At 40.3% G+C, this 25,645-nt stretch overlaps 4 protein-coding genes across 4 annotated transcripts; 3 read left to right on the forward strand and 1 right to left on the reverse strand.

The window, feature by feature from the left end:
- Positions 1-3,193: 3,193 nt before the first annotated feature.
- Positions 3,194-4,479, forward strand: LRP88_02101 (fungal specific transcription factor domain-containing protein; the record flags this gene model as incomplete). The annotated part of the gene is made up of 3 exons (XM_083238772.1): positions 3,194-3,592; positions 3,643-3,723; positions 3,787-4,479. 3 exons carry the CDS (start codon positions 3,194-3,196, stop codon positions 4,477-4,479), a joined length of 1,173 nt encoding a protein of 390 aa, XP_083105367.1.
- Positions 4,480-13,770: 9,291 nt separating this feature from the next.
- On the forward strand, positions 13,771-15,045 carry LRP88_02102 (uncharacterized protein; the record flags this gene model as incomplete). Its single annotated transcript, XM_083238773.1, has 1 exon — positions 13,771-15,045. One exon carries the CDS (start codon positions 13,771-13,773, stop codon positions 15,043-15,045), a length of 1,275 nt encoding a protein of 424 aa, XP_083105368.1.
- Positions 15,046-15,116: 71 nt separating this feature from the next.
- Positions 15,117-18,832, forward strand: LRP88_02103 (uncharacterized protein; the record flags this gene model as incomplete). The annotated part of the gene is made up of 2 exons (XM_083238774.1): positions 15,117-16,529; positions 16,598-18,832. The coding sequence occupies 2 exons, from the start codon at positions 15,117-15,119 to the stop codon at positions 18,830-18,832; spliced, it is 3,648 nt and encodes a 1,215-aa protein (XP_083105369.1).
- Positions 18,833-19,114: 282 nt separating this feature from the next.
- LRP88_02104 (uncharacterized protein) lies at positions 19,115-20,052 on the reverse strand (the record flags this gene model as incomplete). Its single annotated transcript, XM_083238775.1, has 5 exons — positions 19,115-19,570; positions 19,620-19,709; positions 19,767-19,819; positions 19,868-19,974; positions 20,030-20,052. 5 exons carry the CDS (start codon positions 20,050-20,052, stop codon positions 19,115-19,117), a joined length of 729 nt encoding a protein of 242 aa, XP_083105370.1.
- Positions 20,053-25,645: the final 5,593 nt, after the last annotated feature.

The following is a 25,645-nucleotide window of genomic DNA, read 5'->3' on the forward strand; positions in this document are numbered from 1 at the left end:
AAATACCCTCACAACAGCTCCTCACGAGGCCCTCAAAAACACGCTTCTAATATGACTCTCAACCCGGCCGGCTTCATTGATATCATCTGTATGTGGCCTCTCATTGGTCAGATTGCATAATCAATATTGGCAGATGTGACGGATGATTTCGCCAACGCGGCCTGCTTTGAAGTCGGACAGACTTGCCGCCTCACGTACAGAGATCCCTCCAGCCCAGGTATAAAAACCGGCATTTCCCTTACAAATGAAGGCATCCACTACGCTTGGTTAAGAGAGTTAAGTCGGCGAGGCTTTGACGATATCTTGGAAGCAGGAAAGGTGGTGTTATGTAAGGTTGAGAGCCGGCGTCGGCGATGGAAGAAGTGGGACTTCAGGCTAGGGGTCGAGAGGGAGTGGCAAGAAGGAATTGCGTTCTATTGGATCGAGGATGGGGTCCCCAATGACAAAGTGACTTCTTCCTCCATAGTAATTTCGCCCTAAAAGGAGGTACTAAAGTCCACAAGCCGATTTATTAGTTCTTCCCTGACATCTGACCTTGTGAAGTTGACCGTGACTCCTTTCTCCACAGCTATCCGTGCCAACTCTTCTGTAGAAAGAGAGGTCAGAGACTCAATAAGGTCATCTTCTGGGAGGCCTAGTTGTTCATCATCAAATGTAGAAGCTATTTCTTGGTGTTGATCCTCTCCTTCTTCCGGATTTGAAGCTATTTCCCAGTTGCTGAAGTCAATCTCTTCTTTCTTCATGTCTTTGATGCTGATCCTTTCTTCTTCACTTCTATCAGGCCGTAAGCCAATTCCACAGGTGGAAAAGGACTTCTGAATCAACTCAGGTCGCTCTAGAAGTCGCTCCCAAGCCCGGCCGACGATGTGGGTTGTCATGACTCGCTTCTCAGTAGGGGTCCACTGCTTGGAATTGCGATCCGGGTCATTCTCTCTCTCTATGATCCACTCATCGGCATACTGCTGTAACCACGCTTTGAAGACCTTGTTGATAGATACGTCAAGCGGTTGAAGAAGGCTCGTACAGCCCGGGGGTATCATCGCCGGCAGGATCTTCGACTCCTTCAGTAACGCGTTCACGTCGTCAGTCTTATGAAAACTCGCTACATCCATAACGAGCATAAATTCCCTGTGTTCTCTCTTGCAGGGGATAACCTCCTCGTTCAGCCACTTCAGGAATAACTTCTCGTTATTGTAGGCCGTCGGGTTGAACTCTACGGTAACCCCCGGATGATATAGATGACCTTCTCGCTGCATAATCTTCCCCTTCGGTGGTTCAGCGCCCTCGAATATGAGCTTTGGTTTGAGACGGCCCAGTCCATCAGCGAAGATAGACAGTAGAAGAGTCGCTTTTCTCTTGCTCCAGCCGCTTCTGTCGGTCTTCCCGGAGACAGTCTTATCACCCTCGAGGGCGTAGGTTAATCCATCAAGGTATTCAAAAGGAATTGGTGTTTCATCAACGTTGAGGATATAGTTATTATAAAACCGGCGTTTTAGGGAGTCGAGAAGATCAGGGATCTTTTCCCCTAGCTGGTAGGGGTATTTGGGAGGGTCCATAAGGACTAGTGATGCCCTCCTTTGAGAGTTGCGTAAGACGAAGCGAAGGAAACTATTAACAATGCGACGGTACTCTGCCGGGGTCTTCTGGGCTTGGTTGGTGACTCGCCGCTTCACGATACGGTGCCGCTTCTTAAAGTTCAAGAACCATCCATTAGAGAATGCGAATAGCTGCTTATGTTCTAGATAGACCTCTTTGAAGAGGGATTTGGCTATAGACCGGAACCAAGAGACTATAATGATTTTCTTCTCTGATCGCCGCTGAACGAACTGTCTGAATAGCTCTTCTTCAAGCTTCGGCCAGAAGGGTCTCCACGAGGGATCTGAGGCGATGATACCGAGGATCTTGTCTCGCCGCTTCCACCAACCGCGAACGGTCTTTTCCTTGACCTTGAACCACGTTGCCGCCTCAGAAATATACGGTTGACGATATCCATCAATAACTTGAACCCGCCTTGAACCCCTAGTATTCGCTTTTGGGTCATAAATGCGGTGGTTAATGAGAAACTGAAGAACCCGGACCTGCTTGGCGGGAGAGTGTGTTTCTTCCTTCCTTTGCAGTGGGGCGAATGGCTGTGATTTGCGCTCAGAAATTGGCTTGGGCTTTGGACCACGCTTACGCCTCGGCGTCACTTGTAAATTGGGCTCGCGCTGTTCGAGGACCATGATGACTCTCTGAAGATATATCAGAATGCTTCATTCCATGAAAAAGAGTGAATTTTGATCCCTTCATGAAGGGATGACTCTGATATCCGATTCATGAAGAGCCTCACGAGGCTTGACCCGAGAGGGCATAGCGGGCGGGGAAATTGGCCCGGTTCCACTTTGCCAAGAGGCTCAATTTTTCGAGTTTCTACGGTAGCCTAGTGAGTGTCCTTTGTTGAAATGAAAGTCTGGTGAATCAAGTACCGATCCTTTCCGTACAAATCACATGCGACCTGGAGATCCTCGGCCGGGCACCCTGTACCCTTGTTGTCAATGTGATGATTGTTCATGAGCTGTCACAACAGAGCCTGGATAGCGACTGTCATTGGCTTGAGCCTTGCCACATGCTCTTGGTTCGGTTTGGGCGTCTGGGGTATGCATGCGGGGTGCATGATCGCCTCGCTCCTTGCGGGCTAGTAGCAAGTCGGGAAAGGGCCCCGGCAAAAGCCATCACCATACGAAGCCAGGCCCGGTGGCTACCCAAGGTGCCAAGGAAGCCAACACGAATGGTCCAGGTCCAAGTGGGGAAGGCATCGATCGAGGCAGGGGTTCAGCCGCCGCTGGCTCCTGAAATAAAAGTTGGCGCCGCTCGCGATCCCATCCAGTTCCCCACTGCGCCGTTCTATTTGCCTTGTCTCCTGAGCACGATGCAACCGACCCAGGCCAAGACACGGCGGCGAGCCCCCCGGGCTTGCGGCCTGTGCCGTTCCCGCAAAGTACGATGTGTCACGGTTGACAGCTCACAGCAATGCGTGAACTGCCAACTCGACGGAACAAGTTGTGACTTGACTCGACGATGTCAACCCACGACGGCCTCCACCCTCAAATCCTGTAGACCATTCAACGAGCCATCTCCAAGGCGGCGGCGTCCCTCAGGCAACCTTGATTCCATTTCTGGGGCCAGCCAACCAATCTCATCGCCAACATCCTCGATGACCCATCAACCAAGCGGGTACTACGTCCCTTCCGCCGCATCGACAGCAGACGAATCTACGACTCTACGCACTGCAAATTCATCTGCCCACCAGCAGCTGCGGGATGAGGCGACCAGCCTCGCTTACCCGAGTTATTCCTTTCTCCAAGCACCTACGATCCGTTCAATATTTGATCAGGATCGAGAATTCCTCGTTGCGCAAGGATGCTTCACCCTTCCTCAGAGGCCGATTCTTGATGAATTTATTCGACATTACTTTCTGCATGTCCACCCTATGCTGCCTCTGCTCAATGAAGCCGAGTTCTGGGCCGCATATGAGGGCAAGCGCCCGCACAACGACACGGCCGGCAAAGTGACCATGATAGTAATGCAGGCAATCTTGTTCGTTTGTGCAAGTGTGAGTCTCACAAGATGGCGAGATGATGCCTGCTGCTAATTCGGCTATAGTTTGTTTCTAGCAGTGCTATCTTGGCGCTTGGGTTCGAGAACGCTCATGGCGCCAAAACTGCCTTCTATAGACGCGCCAAGGTACGTTGTGGACGTATCGTCCGACCTCCTTTACCAGTGGACTAACGCCAACGGGCGAAAAAGCTCTTGTTTGACTTCAATTGCGAGCCATCTCCGGTTTCCCTTGCACAAGCTGCTATCCTCCTTTCACACTCTCACCTCACGCCGCTTGATCATACGGAATCGGCACGCTTGGGTGCAATGTGGCTCAACATTGCCATCTTCCAGGCCAGGGAGGCTAAGGCACACCAGTACCAGTCGATTCCTGCTGTTGGATGCCAGGGGAGTGCAGGCCAAGTCTCGTCGAGGAATTGCCTCAAGCGCCTGTGGTGGTGCTGCATCATTCGGGACCGTGTGATGCCGTTGACTTCCCGCCGGCGCATCAACATTGACCATTCCAACTTTGATTTCGGCTGCAGCCCTCCGCTTGAACTATCAGATGTGGCTGAAGAGATCCACATGTCCAAGGTGTATACCGCCACAACCAAGTCATTCCTGTCAGACATACTGGTGGAGCTGGTCAAACTCTGCGTGGTGCTGACGGATATTCTTACCATGGTGTCGGCCCTCCAGCACAGCTCAAGGCCATTCGTTCCTCGGGCTGATGCCGTGACAAACAATATCAGGGAGTGCAAATCTACGCTTCAACAATGGCAGGCCACCGCCCAACACTTAAAAGCGAAACTGGACGGCCAAGTAGCTCAAGATGCTGCTCCCTCAGCTGCATCAAGAGATTCGCTCACCTTGTTCATGAGGGTCCTAGATTTATACTACTAGTCAGTTTCACCCGCACGCAGAACCACCCAGTTGAGCTAACCCCAATATCCTTTTAGCTCGGCAATGACGACTCTTTGTCATTATGAGATGATGCATTTTGATATGGTAGCCGCTTCTTTGGGACTCGACTACCAAGTCTGGAGTCTTGATGAGAATGGCAATCAGGTAGAGGAAGCACTGCGTCGGGTCACAGAGTGCCTGGAAGAATTGGTACGCCTGCGTCTTGCCCAGTGGCTGCCGTTGAGCGTGTGAGCAACGCCCCGCGTATCCACCTCAATGAGACAAATTCCTAACCATCACCCGCTATAGCATCGGCTGCACTGCCTTTCCTTTGGCCCTCCAAGCCCTAGACACCAAGTTGAGCCAGGACGCCTGGATCGGTTGGATCCCGAGTTACAGCACCACGCCGCCGGCTCGTGGCAATCAAACCCAGATCGACGTTCTGGTCCAGGCTATTGAGGCGTGCAGGCCACGACACACCGCCGTTGAATGGGTGATCGAAGCTGTCAAGTGCAACGTCACAACAGCTTATCAATGCTTTCGGGCGAGACAAATCCGATCGGGAGACTCACAAACCTTAACGAGCTGGACGCAAATTCTCCGCCTGAAACCGAGACAGTATCTGTGCCTGGTGACCGCGATGGACTTTAGCATCAGCAGAGGAAAACTGCCGGGCAAAGGGGACTTGCCTCTCAGCCTTGATGACGTATTTCCGGATCCTGTTTTCGGCGTAGGCATACCGGTTACACCATGTCTTGGCCTGGCCAGTGGTTGGGGAGCGAAAGGCTTGACTTTTGTGCCCCTAGAGCCAGGAGATGGCAAACAGGACGCGAACCTGGGCGCCCAAGACGTGCCAGACGTTGATAGCATGGGCGTACTTGGAGACCTTACTATTTTTGAACCTGAATTCGCATACGGCAGGGAGGCATACCCAGAAACCGGCTCCAACCCCGATGCTGGTAAGCACCAGCACCTCCTCGAGTGCCATGTCGAGACACCAACGCCCTGCGACGTCAGCTCGATGGCCCACTCAGCAAGTGAGAGAGATCTTCGGCTCGGCCCGAGAAATCCTCTCAGACAAATCGTGGAAACTAACGCCAGTGTATCCCTGCACATTTCTAATAAGAGTCCGTATGCTGATGCTACAGAAGAAGATGATGTTATCGGGTCAGGTCAAACAGACCCAGTGCATTGGGGAGAAATGGCAATGCATGGGAATGTAACTGTCAAATGTGACAGCCTGCAACATGCCTTGAAGGGTGTCATGTGATGACACTAGGCTCAATTGGGAAATCGCAGAAATGCGCCTTCCCCTTTGCGAGGCTTCGCCGAGAAACACACAGAGAACAACAAGATAATACATCGTTACATTTGACAGTAACCTCCTTGGGATTTGGATTAGACTATGCTATTCTTAAGGAGTTGCAAGACATTATAAGTAGTAACGAGGGTTATAATAAGTAAAAAAATAATAAATATAAATATTTAAATAACATATATAATAAGCGAGTATACTAGATAAGTAAGTATATTAAAAATCTCTACCTTAAAGATAGAAATCGCTATAAAAACACTATAAACCATTTAATTAATTAAAACTACTTACTATACTCTTCCCCTGATATCTTAATTACTACCTGATAGGTTCTTATATTATGGCCGGGCTTACCGTAGATATTATAACGCTAAATACCTAGTCGCGCTAACCTCCCTTAACTACTACTTCTCGACGATTTAGCTATTACCTATGCATTAATATCTATCTAATTAATTACTTGCCTTCCTTTCTCTACCGTTATTACCCCTCTTTTCTATAGTTGGGTTCTTTTTGCCCTCTGGTGCCGGCTTAGTATTTTATTTGCCTCTTAAAGGTCTTTATTCTTAGCGGTTAATAAGGCTACCTGATGCATAACTGCCTTTGTTCCCTTTATAAGAGACTATAGAGCTTCTAAAATTAACTCTAGGGAGCTGCTTTGATGCCTTTTAATTCGTCTTTTAAGGTATTTAGACTAAGATCTAGCCTTAAGTATGGTCTTTGGGGTCCTTAAGGCCCAAGGGGTTAATAGTTTAGCTGCCTCCTTAACCGGCGTTAGCGTATATAGCTATATATTAAGCTTTAAGATTATATTTTCCGCATTAAGAGGAATAAGCCCAGCTTCTCTAAAAGCCCCCTTAATATTTTATTTTATTATAGTAGCTTAAAATACGGCGTAGAAGGCTAGAAAGAACTTAGTCTTTAAAACATAGGTTATAGAGTATTTAATTAGATGCTTTATTTCTTAACTATAAGTACTCTTAAGCATGCTAAAGCACTTAATATTAAGGGGCTAAAGTAGATAAGAGGAATAAAGTAGTATATAAAGCTTAATAATCTTATTTTCCTTATAATATCTCTTAAATTTAATAAAGTAGTAACTTTTATAGCTATTAAGGATTAAGAGATAATAGATACTAATTAATTAATTAGTTATGCACTGGTTAAAGTGCTTAAGCTACTTGAGACCGGTCTTATTATTAGTCTAGCCATTTTAAGTTATCGCAATAGCCCAATTGCCCGGGAGGTTGCTTTCTTAGTACTAGTTGGCGAGATAATATTGGCCCGTACTGATGATAAACGGCGGGATTGGCTAGCCTTCTGCATTAATCGCCTGAATAACTATAATCCATTCTTGGTTTCTAGGCTGCACTGCTTTTGGCTTTTTATGCCTTTCTATGCCTATAATGACTATTCCGCTTATAATCATACCTATAAGAAAGCTAGTCTTATTAATATTATAGATATTATCTAATTAGATGCTATACTTTGCGATTATATTCGCTATAAGCTAAAATTAATTACGGATAATAATTAGATCTTTGTACTTAGCTCTCTAGTAGTTATATTTGCGAAAAAAATATATCTTAAGGTCTAGGTATTACTTAATAAAGTTTAAAGCCTAGCGTATGCTAATTAATAATATATTATAGTTAATAAGTAATTAATTAGTTATTTCTTTTATATTATATAGCTAGGGAGGAAATCCTCGTAAATCTAGGTTAAGAATAAATTAAATAATAATTTATTCCTCTAGATCTAATAATTTATATAATTTTAGGATAGTATTATATTAAGATTATATACTATTATGCTGATAATATAAGGCATAGTAATTAACTTAGTAGAGCCTTATAGTTTATTATAGTTTTAAATCTAGGTTATTTTAAAGGGCCTAAAGTATAAGAAGTAATTTAGCTTCTTTATTTAATTAAGATATCTCTAGTTATAAGGAATTAATTAATTAAATAGTAATAATATTAAATAAGGGATTTTTAGTATACTCGCTTATTTAGTGCACTTGCTTATTATATATATTATATTTAAAAATATAATAAGTATTATAACCTAATAAATATCTAAGTTATATACTATAACCTTATCTTACTTTTATAAAAGACTAAAAAATATAAACTATAAGGTCTAAATAAGGTATAGGGTAGGTAATTAAAATAGGAGGAGAATAGGCAGTAGATTCAGTCCTTATAAAGAGCTAATTAGTTAGATAAGAAATTATAGGCTAATAAAAGTGGGTTAAAAGATAAATAAGAGTATATAATAGAAGGCTAGCTTCTAATTAATAGTCTTATTACTTGTATTGGTTTTTTAATCTTAGGAGCTATTTCTAAGAGAGGGTTTATAGCTTATATAGCTAATAAATTAAAATCTATTAGCCCGACTTGGATAGAAGTTATACTATTAGATAGTTTTAATTTTAGGCTTTAAAACCCTATTAGTTTTATTAGAAACAGATAACTAAAAGCCGGGCTATAGTTAGAAAAAGTTAAAACCCTTAAAGGTTTTAAACTAAGAGTTTTAAAACCGGGTGGAAAATACCTAATAGTATAAAAGTCCTTAAAATAAAGGTCTTTTATAAATATAATTCTAGAAAAATAGGCTTATAAGATATAAGCCTAGGATTTTATTATCCTATATTATAGCTTATGCGCTATCTTATAATTTGCTTACCTAAGCTATATATGCTTAGATAAGTAAGATATTAAGGAGTTATAATAATGCCCCTTTTAGGTCATATTACCCTTTTAGGAAGGGTCACGTGACTTCGGACTTAGGGCTCTTATACAGCCCGATAAAGCTAATAAAGCCATGCCTTTCTATTAGGTATTTTCCACCTGGTTTTAAAACTCTTAGTTTAAAACCTTTAAGGGTTTTAACTTCTTCTAACTATAGCCCGGCTTTTAGTTATCCGTTTTTAATAAAACTAATAGGGTTTTAAAGCCTGGAATTAGAACTATCTAATAGTATAACTTCTATCCGAGTCGGGCTAATAGATTCTGATTTATTAGCTATATAAGCTATAAACCCTCTCTTAGAAATAGCTCTAAAGATTCTTAACTAATACAAGTAATAAGACTATTAATTAGAAGCTAGCCTTTTATTATATACTCTTATTTATCTTTTAACTTATTTTTATTAGCTTATAATTCCTTATTTAACTAATTAGCTCTTTATAAGGACTAAATCTACTACTTATTCTCCTCTTATTTTAATTACTTATCCTATACCTTATTTAGACCTTATAGTTTATATTTTTTAGTCTTTTATAATAATAAATTAAATAATAATTTATTCCTTTAAATTAAATAATTAATATAATTTATTAATAATATTATATTAAGATTAAATCCCTTTATAGCAATTAATAAAAGTATTAAGATTAATATATATAATAAGTAAGCGCTATAAATAAGTAAGTACTATACTTTTCTTAACCCTCTTTAATAAAATTATAATAAAAATATAATAAATTAATTAATTAATTAAAACTACTTATTATATTCTTCCCTAGAGGTCTTAATTACTACTTAATATATTTTAATATTATAACTAGGCTTATTATATACTCTATAATACTAAACTCTTAGTTATATTAACCTTTCTTAACTATTACTTTTTAATAATTTAGCTACTATTTATATATTTATATCTATCTAATTAATTATTTACCTTTCTTCTTTTATTATTATTACCCCTCTTCGCTATAGTTTAGTCCTTTTTGCCCTCTAGCGCTAGCTTAATATCTTATTTACCTCTTAAAGGTCCTTAACCTTAGCCCTTAATAATATATTCTTATATATTATTACCTTTATTTCTTTTATAAGAGACTTTAAGGCTCTTAGAATTAACTCTAAGGAGCTACTTTTATACCTTTTAATTTATCTCTTAAGGTATTTAGACTAAGATTTAGCCTTAAGTACTATCCTTAAGGTATTTAAAGCCTAAGGGGTTAAAGGCCTAGCCTCCTCTTTAATTAGCATTAAAGTTTATAGCTATATATTAAGCTTTAAGACTATACTTTCTAGGTTAAGAGGGATAAATTTAGCCCTTTTAAAAGTAAATTTAATATTTTATTTTATTATAATAACTTAATAAGTAATATAAAAGGCTAAGAAAAACTTAGTCTTAGAAATATAAATAATAAAATATTTAATTAAATACTTTATTTCTTAATTATAAGCCTTTTTAAATAAATTAAAATACTTAATATTAAGAGGCTAAAATAAATAAAATAAATAAAGTAATATATAAAATATAATAATTTTATTTTTTTATAATATTTTTTAAAATTAATAAAATAATAACTTTTATAGCTATTAAGAATTAAAAAATAATAATAATTATTTAATTACTTAATTATATATTAATTAAAATATTTTAGCTATTTAAAACTAGTCTTATTATTAGTTTAATTATTTTAAGAGGTTATAATAATTTAATTACCTAGGAGGTTATTTTTTTATATTAATTAGCGAAGTAATATTAGCCTATATTTATAATAAATAACTAAATTACTTAGCCCTTTATATTAATTACTTAAATTATTATAATTTATTCTTAGCTTTTAAGCTATATTAATTTTAGTTAATTATGCCTTTTTGCGCTAATAATAATTATTTTACTTATAATTATATATATAAGAAAGCTAGTTTTATTAAAGTTTTAAATATTATTTAATTAGATATTATACTTCGCGATTATATTTACTATAAGCTAAAATTACTTTTAGATTTTCTTTAAATCTTTATACTTAGCCCTTTAGTAATTATATTTATAAAAAAAAACATATCTTTAGTTTTTTTAATTACTTAATAAAGTTAAAAGCCTAATACTTACTAATAAGTAGTATATCGCGGTTGGTAAGTAATTAATTAGCTCTTACTTTAATAGTATATAATTATAGGGGGAAAACCTTATATATTTAGGTTAAAAATAAATTAAACTATTATTTATTTCTTTAGATTAAATAATTAATATAAATTTAAAATAATATTATATTAAGATTAAATACCTTACTAGCGGCGATATAGCTACTACTTATTAATCTTATATATCTCTATAGCGCTTTAGATACTTAGTTTTAGGTTATTTTAAAGGGCTTAAAGGGTAAGAAGTATTCTAGCCTTAGTATTTAAGTCTAATATATTTAGTAATTAATAATTAATTAATTAAATAAAAAGTTAGGTATAGGAGGGAAAAGTATAGCGCTTACTTGTTTATAGCGCTTACTTATTATATATATTAACCTTATAGATCCTTATAGCCTATTAAAAGCTAAGTTTTAATTAATTTTAATAAGCCTAAAGAGTAAGAAATATTCTAGCTTTATAATTAATAAATAATATATTAAGTAATATATATATATAGCGAGCCAGATAGCAAGCAAACTAGATAAAAAATCTCTTAACTTATATTATCTCTATTTAATTAATTAATTCTTAATTACCTAATATATTATAGTTTAATAAAGAGGCTAGAATCCTTCTTATACTTTAAGCCTATTAAAATATATTAAAACTAAGTCTTAAAGGTGCCATAAAGCTCTACTAAGTCAAGCATTTAATACTATTTAACTAATATAATAGTATCTAAGCCCGAGTTAATACTATTCCTAATTTATGCTAACTATCTAATCTAGAGGAATAAATCCTTATTTACTTTATTCTTAACCTAGATTCACGAGGATTTCCCCCCTGGCTTTATAGTATAAAAGAAATAGCTAATTAATTACTTACTAACTGCGACGTACTACTAATTAGCGCGCATTAGGCTTTAAACTTTATTAGGCGATACCTAGACCTTAAGATATATTTTTTTTAGAAGTATAATTACTAGAGAGCTAAGTATAAAGATCTAGTTATTATTTATAATTAGTTTATACTTATAGTAAATATAATCGCGAAGTATAGCATTTAATTAAATAATTTTTATAATATTAATAAGACTAGCTTTATAATAAATATAATTTAAAGTAAAATAGTTATTATAAGTATAGATAGATATAGAAAGCTAAAATTAGTATAGCTTAGAAACTAGGAATAGATTATAGTTATTTAGGCGATTAATATAAATAGCTAAGTAATTATATTATTTATTATTAGTGCTAGCTAATATTACCTTACTAATTAATACTAGGATAGTAACCTCCTAGGCGATTAGGTTATTATAATAACTTAAAATAACTAGATTAATAATAAGACTAGTCTTAAGTAGCTTAAGCACTTTAACTAATATATAGCTAAGTAATTAAATAATTACTATTATTTTTTAATTTTTAATAACTATAAAAATTATTATTTAATTAAATTTAAGAGATATTATAAAAAAAAAATTATTAAGCTTTATATATTATTTTATTTATTTTATATATTTTAGCCCCTTAATATTAAGTACTTTAATATATTTAAAAATACTTATAATATATATAATAAGCTTATATCCTAGATAAGTATATATCCTAAAAATCCCTTAATCTCTCTTTCTTTTATTTAATTAATTAATTCTTAATTACTAAATATATCTAAATTTAATAGCGAGGGTAATATATTTCTTACCCTTTAAGCGCTTTAAAATAACCTAAAATTACGCATTTAATGCGCTATATTAATCTATAATATCTGCCCTAAAAAGCTAAGTCGCCGCTAAAAAGGCATATAATCTCGATATAATTAAATTCCTAAATTACATAAACTATTTAATCTAGAGGAATAGATTATTATTTAGTTTATTCTTAACTTAGATTCGCGAGGATTTCCCCTGTAATTATATGGTATTAAAGAAATAGCTAATTAATTACTCGCTGACTATGATGCGCTACCCATCGGCAAGCGCTAGGCTTCTAACTTTATTAAGCGGCACCTAGACCTTAAGATATGTTTTTTTTAGAAATATAATTACTAAAGAGCTAAATATAAAGATCTAGTTATTATCTATAACTAGTTTATATTTATAGTAAATATAATCGCGAAATATAATATCTAATTAAAAGATATTTATAACTTTAATAAGATTAGCTTTATAATAGGTATAATTTAAAGCGGAATAGTTATTATAGGTATAGATAGGCATAGAAAGCTAAAATTAGTATAGCCTAGAAACTAGGAATGGATTATAGTTATCTAAGTGATTAATGCAAAAGGCTAGGCAATCCTGCCGTTTATTATTAGTGCGGGCTAATATTACCTCGCTAACTAGTACCGAGAAAGCAACCTCCCGGGTGATTAAGCTATTATGATGACCTAAAATAGCTAGATAAATAACGAGACTAGTTTAGAGTAGCTAAAGTACTTTAACTAGTATATAATTAATTAATTAATTAGTTTTTATTATCTCTTAATTCTTAATAGCTATAAAAGTTATTATTTTATTAATTTTAAGAGATATTACTAGGATAATAATATTATTATGCTTTATATGCCGCCTTATTTATCTTATTTACTTTAGCCCCTTAATATTAGGTGCTTTAGCATGCTTAAGAGCGCTTATAATTAAGAAATAAAGCATTTAATTAAATGCTTTATAACTTATATTTTAAAGACTAAGTTCTTTTTAGCCTTTTATGCTATATTTTAGGCTATTATAATAGAAAAAAATATTAAGTTAGCTTTTAGAGGAGCTAGGCTTATTCCTCTTAACCCAGAAAGTATAGTCTTAAAGCTTAATATATAGCTATAGACTCCAATGCCTACCTGTTACGGGCGAACCCGTGAGGAAGGTTGTTTCCCCCTGGAAAAACCAAGACCGGAGAAATCCTTCTCCGTAGCCCCGCTGCGAGCCCTGCACAAAACCCGCAGCGAGGCCACAGCTAGTTCTTTTCCTTTTCTCTCCCTTCCTTAGTCTTAGATATTCAATCAACCAGTTCACCTTAGCTGCATAAGCTCCGGTCCGACCCTAGCATTATCTAAGACTCAACCATAGCTCGCTACTCGGTAGCAGAGAGCTCATTGCGAATCTACGCAATGGAAGAAGGTAACCCCGGGGGAATGTCCGTGAGGGACACCGCCCTTATGAACCTGATCGGGGATCGACTGAGCCAGTTCATGGCACCCCTGCAGAGTCAACTCGATAACCTATCACTACGCATCGAGGAAGCAGAGCGCTCGCGGGCAGCCAATGGCGAACAGCTGGCCAATACTCTTGGGCCACTCCAAGAGCAGGTCATGCACCTGTCCACACAGTTCCAGACGTTTCAACAGCCCCACCCACCTACCAATCACCAGCCCCCCTTCATCGAGAACGAAGCGAACACGCAGCTCCCTCCGAACGACCCTCCCGAGGAGCCTATCACGAACGAAATCACCCCTGAACCGCCAGCGGTGCCCAGAACCATACCCCGACGCAAACCCCTCCCAGACCCTCCTAAGTTTTCGGGAAATCGCCGCGAATACCCTTCGTGGTCGCAGCAGATGCGCGATAAACTCTTACTAGATGCCGAGTTCTACCCAACAAGCCAAGAGAGGTTCTACCTGATCAACTCATGCTTATCACAAAAAGCCCAAAGCCTAGTCGCAGCGTTCTATCGAGCGGGAGGCACGGGGGGTCGCCGCGACCCCGAGGATTTTATGGAATATCTCGACCGATCCAACGAAGACCGAAATATACAGGCACGCGCGACGAGCTCGCTGCTAGAGCGCCGCCAGAAGGCCAATGAGTCCTTCGCCACCTTTCTACCGAAGTTCGAACAACACATTGCAGAAGCAGGAGGAACAACCTGGGAAGACAAGGTGAAGATTACCTTTTTAGAAGGACTCTTAAACGAGCGGCTGCATCGCAGCTTAGTCACCGTCGAGCTCCCAACGACTTACAACCTGTGGATCGAACGAGTTCAAGAAGTGGCGTGGAAGCTCGAGAGGTTGGGCCCAGAAAGAGAGACAGTCTCAGAGAGGTCGCAGCGTCGCAGCCGTTACCCCATGGAAAGGAACCAACCAAATCGCAGCCGCCAACGGCCACAAGGTCCCGGTCAGACACGAGACTACGAGGGAGACACTAAGATGACAGGTGTCAATAAGGCCGCTCAGGAGAAGCAACGGGTCCGCAGGGAACCCGCCGCAGACGAACGGAAGGCTTGCTTTGAGTGTGGGTCCAAACAACACCTAGTGGCCAGCTGTCCCCGTCGGGCCCGACAACCCGACCAACAACGTACGGCCAGGGTTAGCCCTCCCGACGACCAAGCAGGAGACTCGCAGCTATCTAGCGACGAGGACCTTAGCCCTGAAGACGAGGGAAAAGAGTAGCTCTGACGCGAAAACGGGCGTCAGAGCCAACGGAACAAGAGCTCGAAGGATGGGAAAAAAGGAAGCAGAGTATGCTTAGCGAGTCCGCATTGATAGACCTGCGAATTGGCACTCGCAAGTGCCAAGCGCTCCTAGATAACGGTTGCAATGCATTCGCGCTGATCAACTCTTCCCTTGCCCGTGAGCTCAACCTACCGTACGTTGAAAAGAAACAGCGGCGATTCCGCAGCTTTATCGCAGATAACCAGTTGGCAACGGCCAGAGGAGTCGTTGCATTCATGATCGAGATCCAGGGGCATGAACGTCCCGTGTATGCATACGCGGTGGACGGCCTCGACGGGGATGTATACCTCGGCAAACCATGGATGGAAGCCGAAGACGTTACATACTTTGCGGCCCAGCGGCGAATCTGGCACGGGGCCGCTGGGATCTCGATACGCCTTGCTTCAGAAAAAGAACCCGAAGCTGTACAGTCAATTAGGAGCGCCCGTCTGGTGTCGGCCGCCACCTTCGCCGGCATCTGCCGACGAGCGAGGAAGCGGAGAGGCCGTCAGGAAGACGTGGCTAGCTCTGTTATGTCAGTCAGCCTAGCAGATATAGCCAAGGCGTTGAAGAAGCTCGACAACAAGGATGAACCTGTCAACTTGGCCGAGCTGATTCCCCAAGAGATCCTACAAGCCTACCCGCGCCTCTTCTCACCCGCAGAGGCCTCGCAACTGCCCCCCCAGCGACCAGGCTACGATCACGAAATCAACCTGGTACGAGACCAGCATGGCAACGAGCCGACCTTACCTTGGGGACCCCTATACTCAATGTCAAGAGAGGAACTCATGGTCCTGAGGAAAATACTCAATGACCTATTAGACAAGGGGTTCATACGAGCTAGCAGCTCGTCCGCAGCGGCCCCTGTGTTGCTAGTTAAGAAACCCGGAGGAGGAGTCCGTTTCTGCTGTGACTACCGCGCCCTCAATGCGATCACGCGGCGAGATCGCTACCCACTCCCCCTGATCACGGAGACCTTGAGGATCTTAGCCGGAGCTAAGTGGTTCACGAAGCTTGACGTAGTAGCCGCTTTCCACAAGATCAGGATTAAAAGAGGGCACGAGGCCAAGACGGCCTTCCGCACCAGATTTGGGTCATACGAGTGGCTAGTGACCCCGTTTGGACTTACCGGCGCCCCCGCTACGTTCCAGCGGTACATCAACAGCGCCCTTCAAGAATACCTAGACCAGTTTGTCACGGCATACGTGGATGACGTCCTGATCTACACAGACGGAACTCGCAAAGAGCACATGGCGAAGGTCCAGCTAGTTCTCAAGGCCCTAGAGAAAGCCGGGTTACACCTAGACCCCAAGAAGTGCGAGTTTGCAGTCCAAGAAGTGAAATATCTCGGCTTTATCGTTAGGGCAGGAGAAGGGGTAGCCTGCGATCCAGAGAAGCAGCGAGCTATCCGAGAATGGGCAGCGCCCTCTACGGTGAAGGGAGTACAAAGCTTCGTGGGGTTCGCTAACTACTACCGAGTCTTTATCCCCGACTTCTCAAAGATCGCAAGGCCCTTAACAAGGCTTTGCAAAAGGGAGTACCCTTCCTGTGGGGTCCCAGCGAGGAAGCAGCGTTCCAGGAGCTAAAGGATCGCTTTGTGAATGCCCCCGTGTTAGCGGAATTTGACCCTCTCCGGAAGACCTACCTGGAGACTGACTCTTCGGGTAACGCCAGTGGAGGCGTGCTCGCGCAATCAGACTCGCAGGGAAGACTCAGGCCAGTCGCGTTCTTCTCGCGGCGACATGATCCTGCGGAGTACAACTACCCCATTCACGACAAGGAGATGTTAGCTATTATACGCTGCTTAGAAGCCTGGAGGTCGGAGCTACGAAGCTGCGGTCACTTCACCATCCTCACAGACCATAAGAACTTACGTTACTTCATGACTAAGAGGATGCTCACGGAGAGGCAAAGCAGATGGGCCGGCGAGATAGCCGAGTTCAACTTTAGCCTGGAGTATCGACCTGGCAGCCAAGCCGTGGCGCCTGACGCGCTAAGTCGCCGCGAACAAGACATCCCGCAAGGAGCTGAAGACGAAAGGGAGCAAGGGCGTTACCTACAGCTGATACCCACCTCTGCACTACCCAGAGTGGCAAAAGGTGAGGAAGACCCTAGCGAAGTCGCTGAGGGGACACTGCCAGCCCGAGCGGTCTTCCCGGAACACCCAGAGCTAGAACACCTATGGCAAACCACATTACCAGAGGATAAGATCTACAAGGAAGCCCTCGCAGCGGTCCAGCGACGAGATCGCAGCTTCCACCCTTCCCTTAAGCTAAAAGTTCAAATCGCCGAATGTGGAATTGACCACGCCGGAAGATTAACGTATCGCGATAAGCTCTGGATCCCGGGAGGAGACGGGACGGACGAACGCAGCGAACAAGAGAAGGATGCCCTGCGAACTCGCATCGTCCAGGCAGAGCACGACGCGTTCACAGCCGGTCACCCAGGACGAGACGGCACCATAGCTCTAGTGCGAAGACGCTTCTTCTGGCCAGGGAGCTCGCAGCTCATCCGTAGCTTTACGGCTAACTGCGACGTATGCGGGAGGAGCACAATCTGGCGGCAGCTGAAGCAAGGACTACTTAGGTCGCTGCCAATACCCCAGCAACTCCGCAGCGACCTCTCTATGGACTTTATGGTAGACCTCCCGCCCACAGGACCCTCAGGGGCGAAGTACTTGTGGGTGATCAAGGACCGTCTAACCCGAGCAGTGACGCTCGAGGCCATGGATAGCATGGATGCCGCAGCGTGTGCGCGGCGATTTCTCAGCTGCCATTATCGCTTCCACGGAATGCCGAAGTCAATCGTGAGTGACAGAGGGTCCAACTGGACAGGTGCTTTCTGGCGAGCCCTCTGCCGGCTCACGGGGATCAAGCAGCGCCTCAGCACAGCCTACCATCCTCAGACAGACGGTGGGCCCGAGCGAACCAACCAAGATGTACAAGGCTACCTACGAGCATACATTAGTTTCAGTCAAGATGATTGGGGCGAGCTCTTACCCGCAGCGCAGTTAGCGATAAATAATCGCGACCACGCTGCGACTGGCATGAGCCCTTTCTTCGTCGAGCACGGATACCACGTACACCCCTTCCCAATCGACGAGGTAGATGCGTTCACGCCGCGGAGTCACGACGAAGCCGACGCAAAAGCTTTCGTGGAGAGACTTTGGGAGGTCACCGAGTTCATACAAGCCAACGCAGCAGCCGCACAGCAACGCCAAGAGGACGCTGCTAACCAGCGGCGAAGGCCTGCCGAACGTTATGAAGTGGGAGACAAGGTGTGGCTAAACCTCGTGAATATCAGAACGAGAAGACCCTGCAAAAAGCTCGATTGGCTGCACCTCAAATACACAGTCACACGAGTGATAAGCCCGTACGTAGTGCAGCTAAACGTGCCAGGAAGAGTCTTCCCGCGATTTCACGTCGACCTCGTAAGGAGGGCGCGGCGAGACCCCCGGCCCGGTCAACAAAACGATGACTTCCAGCCACCAGCGATTGAGGTGGACGGAGAAGACGAATGGGAGGTTGAAGAAATCCTGTGCGCGCGTTGGCAGCAGCGAGGTCGCGGGCGAACACGCCAAGCCCTCGTACGATGGAAGGGTTATGAACAACCAACTTGGGAGCCAGTATCAGAATTACAAGAGACGGCAGCGCTCGAACAGTTCGAGGAAGCATACGGTCCTATACAGGATAATGATGGCCCCATCAGCGACTACGTGACTAGGTCACGGCGGGCCCGCAGATAAGACCCTCCCTTGCTAACGGAAAGAAAAAGTCACGCAAATTTGTGACTCAAGGTTCACACGATGGGACCACACACAAGGGTGAAGCAAAGAATAGACAAGCGAGGTCACTATAGGGTCACAGAGAGGGAGCAGAGAGCAAGTATGGGGCGAGCGGGAGGGCTCAAGCCGAAATCAATTTTGTGCCACACAAAAAAAATGTGGAGCACTATGGCCGTGAGGCAGCCATCTAAATAAACCAGCAGCAACCCAGCAGCGACAGAGCAGAAAACCATTATCGACCCCTCAAGGCTTAGACGCCTTGGTCTTCTTGGCCTTGGCCTTGCGCGGGGTGGAAGCCTTGCGCTTTTGTCCAGATTTCGCAGCGGACCCGCCACCATCCCCATCAGCATCCGCAGCGGCATCATCTCCACTATCGTCGGTGTCGTCCTCGGAAACCTCATTCTCAACATCGTCGATACCAGGGGCGAGGGTGGCAGAGCCCACGCGGCGAGGCAGCTGCGTGCTCGAATTACCAGCGGCGAGGTACTCTCTGGCGATGACGCGGAGGGAGTTGGCAATGTCAGTCTGAACCTTCAGACTCTCAATGGCGAGGGCATGTGACCGCGCAGCGAAGTCGTCAGCGATACGCGACTCGGCAGCAGCGGCGGCCTGGGCGGCGGAGCGGGCGCGGTCGGCAGGAGTGCCACGACGAAGTTGGCGCAGGGCACGGCGGCCATTGCTGAGAGCTTCAACCACCGCCTAGCAGAGAGTCAGCAAAGCCATCGCAACGAAGTCAGTGGGAACTTACAGCGTCGGCCAGGTAGGTGGCATCGTCAGCCCAATCCTGGCTCTGGAGGGGGAAGAAAGCGGAAAGGACCTCCCAGTACTTGCGAGGGAGCTATGAGTTCGTAGAAAGTCAGCTGTGAAGACACAGTGGAAAAAGGATGGTACTCACAGACTCGCATGGTTTGCCGTTGCGCTCACAATGACGGCACTTGATGGACTGAGCTACTCACAAGTTAGCTGGGAATAAGCAACGACTACGCAAAGACCTACCGCCACGACGAACGGCGCAAGACTTCACGGGCTTGGTGGGATGTAAGCCAGTACCACCAGAAGGGCGGTAGGCGACCGCGCGCTCCAGGCACAGTTGGCACCAAGGCCTACGCGGGTTAGCTGAGACAAAGCGGCGCGCAAAGGCATACTCACATGGCGTACACGGCGTGTAGGGAGAAGAGCAAGGCGAGAGAGAGCGCAGTGCGCGAGATTCACCAACAACCTAGCAGCGGGTTAGCGAAAGAGTCTCAGGGAAGGGGCGGGCAGAACGTTGATCCGCAGCCGGGGCCACTCACGAAGTGGAAGGGTTGAAGGAGGAGGAAAAAGAGGAAGCTCGAACGAGTGCGAAGAGGACTCTTTATGCCCTAGCGCACAGGCCACAGCCGGCGCAGTGATTCACTATTATTATGCCGTTTTGGGCGTGTTTTCTTCCTATCGTTATTTCTATTGTCGTTGTTGAACAAAGGGATATGGGAAGGTCAGGAGTATGCGAGGACTGGGGCGCGAGGAGCACGTTGCGAGCTCGTGGAGAGTACAAGGGGGAAGTGGACCTCTTCAACACGGCCCGGGCCATATCCTAAGCGACTCAATCGCGTTGGTCCGAGCGCGATCGCATAAGCACTAATAGGGTACGTGGAAAACGGAACACAAGTGGCAGAGCACTGGCTGCGAGTACGCTATGAAGACGCACACAGAGCCAGAGGGGGGGGATACTGTTACGGGCGAACCCGTGAGGAAGGTTGTTTCCCCCCTGGAAAAACCAAGACCGGAGAAATCCTTCTCCGTAGCCCCGCTGCGAGCCCTGCACAAAACCCGCAGCGAGGCCACAGCTAGTTCTTTTCCTTTTCTCTCCCTTCCTTAGTCTTAGATATTCAATCAACCAGTTCACCTTAGCTGCATAAGCTCCGGTCCGACCCTAGCACTACCGAGGAGGTAGCTAAACCCTTAACCCCTTAGGTCTTAAAGACCTTAAAGACTATGCTTAAGGCTTAATCTTAGTTAGAATACCTTGAGATATAAGTTAAAAGGCATAAAAGTAGCTCCCTAGAGTTAATTCTAGAAGCTATATAGTCTTCTTTTAAGGGAATAAAAATAATTATATATAAGGTTGCCTTACTTAAGGCTAGGGTTAAAGATCTTAAATAGGTAAATAAGATACTAAGCCGGCGCTAAAGGGCAAAAAGGACTAGATTATAGAAAAGAGGGGTAATAATAATAGAGGAAAGAAGGCAGGTAATTAATTAAATAGATATTAATGCGCAGGTAATAGCTAAATCGTCGCGGAGTAGTAATTAAGGGAGGTTAGCGCGACTAGGGGTTTGGTATTATAATATCTGCGGTAAGCCTAGTTATAATATAAGAACCTATTAAGTAGTAATTAAGATATCTAGGGAAAAGTATAATAAGTAGTTTTAATTAATTAAATAGTTTATAGTATTTTTATAGTAATTTCTAATATAAAAGGTAAAGATTTTTAAGATATATACTTATCTAGGATATAAGCTTATTATATATATTAGCTAAGAAATAAAGTATTTAATTAAATATTTTATAATTTATATTTTAAAGACTAAGTTTTTTTTAGTCTTTTATATTATATTTTAGGCTATTATAATAAAAAAGAATATTAAATTAGCCTTTAAAGGGGCTAGGCTTATTTCTCTTAATTTAAAAAGTATTATCTTAAAGCTTAATATATAGCTATAGACTTTAATACTAGCTAAGGAGGTAATTAAACTATTAACCCCTTAGGTTTTAAAGACCTTAAAGACTATGCTTAAGGCTTAATCTTAGTTAGATTACCTCGAGAGATAAGTTATAAGGCATAAAAGTAGCTCCTTAGAGTTAATTTTAGAAGTTATATAGTCTTTTTCTAAGGGAATAAAAATAGTTATATATAAGGTTGCCTTACTTAAGGCTAGGGTTAAAGAACTTAAATAGGTAAATAAGATACTAAGCTAGCGCTAAAGGGTAAAAAGGACTTAATTATAAAAAAAAGAGGTAATAATAATAAAAAAAAAAAGGTAAGTAATTAATTAGATAAATATAGATATATATATAGTAGTAGAATTATTAAGGAATAGTAATTAAGAGAAGTTAGTATAACTAGGGGTTTAGTATTATAGTATTTATAATAAGCTTAGTTATAATATAAGAATATATTAAGTAGTAATTAAGATATCTAGGGAAGAATATAGTAATATATATAATAAGCAAGCGCCGCAGACAAGCAAGCGCCGTACTTTTCTTAACCCTCTTTAGTAAGATTATAATAAAAACATAATAAATTAATTAATTAATTAAAACTACTCGCTATACTCTTCCCCGGAGGTCTTAATCACTACTTAATACGTTCTAGCATTATAACTAGGCTTACCGCATACTCTACAGTGCCAAACTCCTAGTCGCGCCGACCTTCCTTAACCACCACTTCTCGACGATTTAGCTACTACCTACGCATTAATATCTATCTAATTAATTACTTACCTTCCTTCCTCTACCATTATTACCCCTCTCTTCTATAGCCGGGTTCTTTTTACCCTCCGGCGCCGGCTTAGTATCTCATTTGCCTATCAAAGATCCTATACCTTAGCCCTTAATAATATCATCTTATATATAACTGCCTTTATTCCCTTAGAAAGATACTTTAATGCCTTAAGAATTAACTCTAGGGAGCTACTTTAATATCTTCTAATTCGTCTTTTAAGGTATTTAGACTAAGATTCAGCCTTAAGCACTATCCTTAGGGTCTTTAAAGCCCAAGGGGTTAAGGGCCCGGCCTCCTCCTCAACCGGCGTTAAAGTCCATAGCTACACATTAAGCTTTAAGACCATACTTTCCGGGTTAAGAGGGATAAGTCTAGCCCCTCTAAAAGCAGACCTAATATTTTATTCTATTATAGTAGCTTAATAAGCGGCATAAAAGGCCGGGAAGAACTCAGTCTTAGAAACGTGGGTAATAGAGCATCTAATCAGATACTCTATTTCTCGACTATAAGCCTTTTTAAGTAGGCTAAAATACCTAATGTCAAGAGGCTAAAGTAGATAAGATAAATAAGGTGGCATATAAAGTATAATAATCTTATTCTCCTCGTAATATCTCTCGAAGTCGACGGAGTAGTAACTTTCATAGCCATCGAGGACTAGAAGATAATAGCGACTATTTAATCGCTTAATTATATACTAGTCAAAGTGCTTTAGCCACTCAAGACCAGTCTCATTATCAGTCTAGCTATTTTAGGAGGTTATAATAGTCCAATCGCCCGGGAGGTTACTTTCTCTATACCAGTTGGCGAGGTAATATTAGCCCGCACCTATGATAAATGGCTAAATCGCTTGGCCCTCCGCATTGATCGCCTAAATCACTATAATCCATTCCCGGCTTCCAGGCTATATTAATTTTAGTCGACCACGCCTTTCTGCGCTAATAATAACCATTCCGCTTATAATTATACCCATAAGGAAGCTAGTCTTATTAAAGTTTTAGATATTATCTAATTAGATGCTATACTTCGCGATTATATTCGCCACGAGCTAAAACCACTTCTAGATTTCCTCTAGATCTTCGCACTTAGCCCTCTAATAGTTATATTTATAAAAAAAACGCGTCTTTAGCTTTTCTTATCGCCTAATAAAGTTAGAAGCCTAGCGCTTGCCGATAGGTGGCGCATCGCGGTTAGCAAGCAGTTAATTAGCTATTACTTTAATAGCATATAGTCGCGGGGGAAAACCTCGCGCATCTAGGTCGAGAATGAATTGAACTATAATCTGTTCCTCTAGATCAGATAGTCGGCGTGAATTTGGGATAGTATCGCGTCGGGATTAAATGCCCTGCTAGCGGCGATGTAGCCGCCGCTCATTAATCTTATATATCCCTGCAGCGCTTCGGATGCTTAGTTTTAAGTTATTTTAAAGGGCTTAAAGGGTAAGAAGCGTTCTAGCCTTAGTATTTGGGTCTAATATATTTAGTGGTTAATAATTAATTAATTAAATGAAAAGTTAGGTATAGGAGGGAAAAGTGCGGCGCTTGCTTGTCTGTGGCGCTCGCTTATTATGTATGTTAAGTAGTTTTAATTAATTAAATAATTTATTATATTTTTATAATAATTTCTATCTTAAAGGTTAAAAAAAGTATCTAGTTTGCTTATTATCTAGCTTGCTATATATATATATTATTTCCTTTTAAGAAGATTAATCTCTTAATTTATTTTTTATTAATATAACTTATTATTTTATTTTTAATAAATTTAAGTTTTATATATATTTCTTTATATAGGTTTTATAGCTAATTACTAATAAGAATTACTTTAAGGTTAATAATAATATTTTATATTTATTAATATATATCTAATATAAATTTAAAATTAATATAAGCTAATATAATTTTTATACTCTTATTTATAGTTATATTATAGGCTAGCTATATAGCTAATAGCTTTTTAACTTAGTTAGTTTATTTATAATTAATATAGTATTAAAGGTATTATTTTAATATTTAATTTATATATTTTATTTATTTATTTATCTCTTTATAGTATATAATAAAGAGTTTATAATTAATTCCTAAGTATCTTATAAGGCTTTATTAAAATTTTAAGGTAAATAATAGTCCTTAATTAGTAATAATTTTAAGTAATAATCTAAGTATTTTAGTAATATAGGAATAAAAAGGTAAGTAAATTCTTTAGCTATTATTAATTCTCTATAAGGTATAAAATAAGAAAATTTTATAAGTCTATTTATAATAATAAGAATACTATTATAAAAGTTTTTAATAGCTAGTTTTTTTAATAAGGGTAGTTTAATAATAAAATCTATAGTAATTAAGTCTTATAGTTATTATATAACTAGGAGTAATTATAATCTCTTATATAGTTTATAGTATTATATCTTAGTTTTTACGCAAAGGTTATATTAATTAGTAATAATTAAAATAATTTTTTTATATTAAGAAAAGTAAATATTATCTTAACTTATTTTAAGGTTTTATTAATTCTTTAATATTTATATAATAGGTATTTATATATTTTATATATAAGGTTATATTATAATTTTTATAATACTTATTATTTATTTATTTTCTTATTATCTAAGAGGTATTTATTATATTCTAGGATTTCTATAAGTAATAAATTATCTTATTTTATTATATAAGTTATTATAATAATTTATTATATAAGGTATCTTTCTTATATAAATTATAAAAGTTATTTCTTTATCTTAGTTCTTTTTATATCTAGGTTAAGGCATTAATTAATAATATTAGCTCTATTATTTTTTATTCCTTTAATATAAATAATAATATAATTAAATTCTAAGAAGTATTTAGCATATTAGAGTTATTATCCGCTAAGTTCTTATATTTTTATAAAGTAGGTAATATTCTTATAGTCTATATATACTTTAATCTAGTATTAGCTTCCTAAGAGGTAATACCTAAATTCTTTAAAGGCATTAATAATTATAAGGAATTCTTTATTATAGATAGGGTAATTTAGTTTTACTTTATATAACTTATAAGAGTAAAATATAATTAAGTATAGGCGTCTTTTATTATCTTATTATTTAATTTAAGCACTTAGGGCAAAGTCTAAGGTATTAGTTTTAAGTTTAATTAGTTAAGATAAGTTAAATATCTTAAGTATTAGTTTACTTAAGATAAGTTTTTTAATTTTATTAAAGGCGTCCTTAGCTTAATCCCTAAATATAAAGGTTTTATTTTTCTTTATAAGTTTTATTAATAATATAGCTATTTATCTAAAAGCTTTAAGGAATTTAT

Source organism: Fusarium phalaenopsidis (genome assembly GCF_050370095.1).
Source record: "Fusarium phalaenopsidis strain FUZ10S chromosome Unknown contig_32284, whole genome shotgun sequence".
NCBI classification, from domain to species: Eukaryota; Fungi; Ascomycota; class Sordariomycetes; order Hypocreales; family Nectriaceae; genus Fusarium; species Fusarium phalaenopsidis.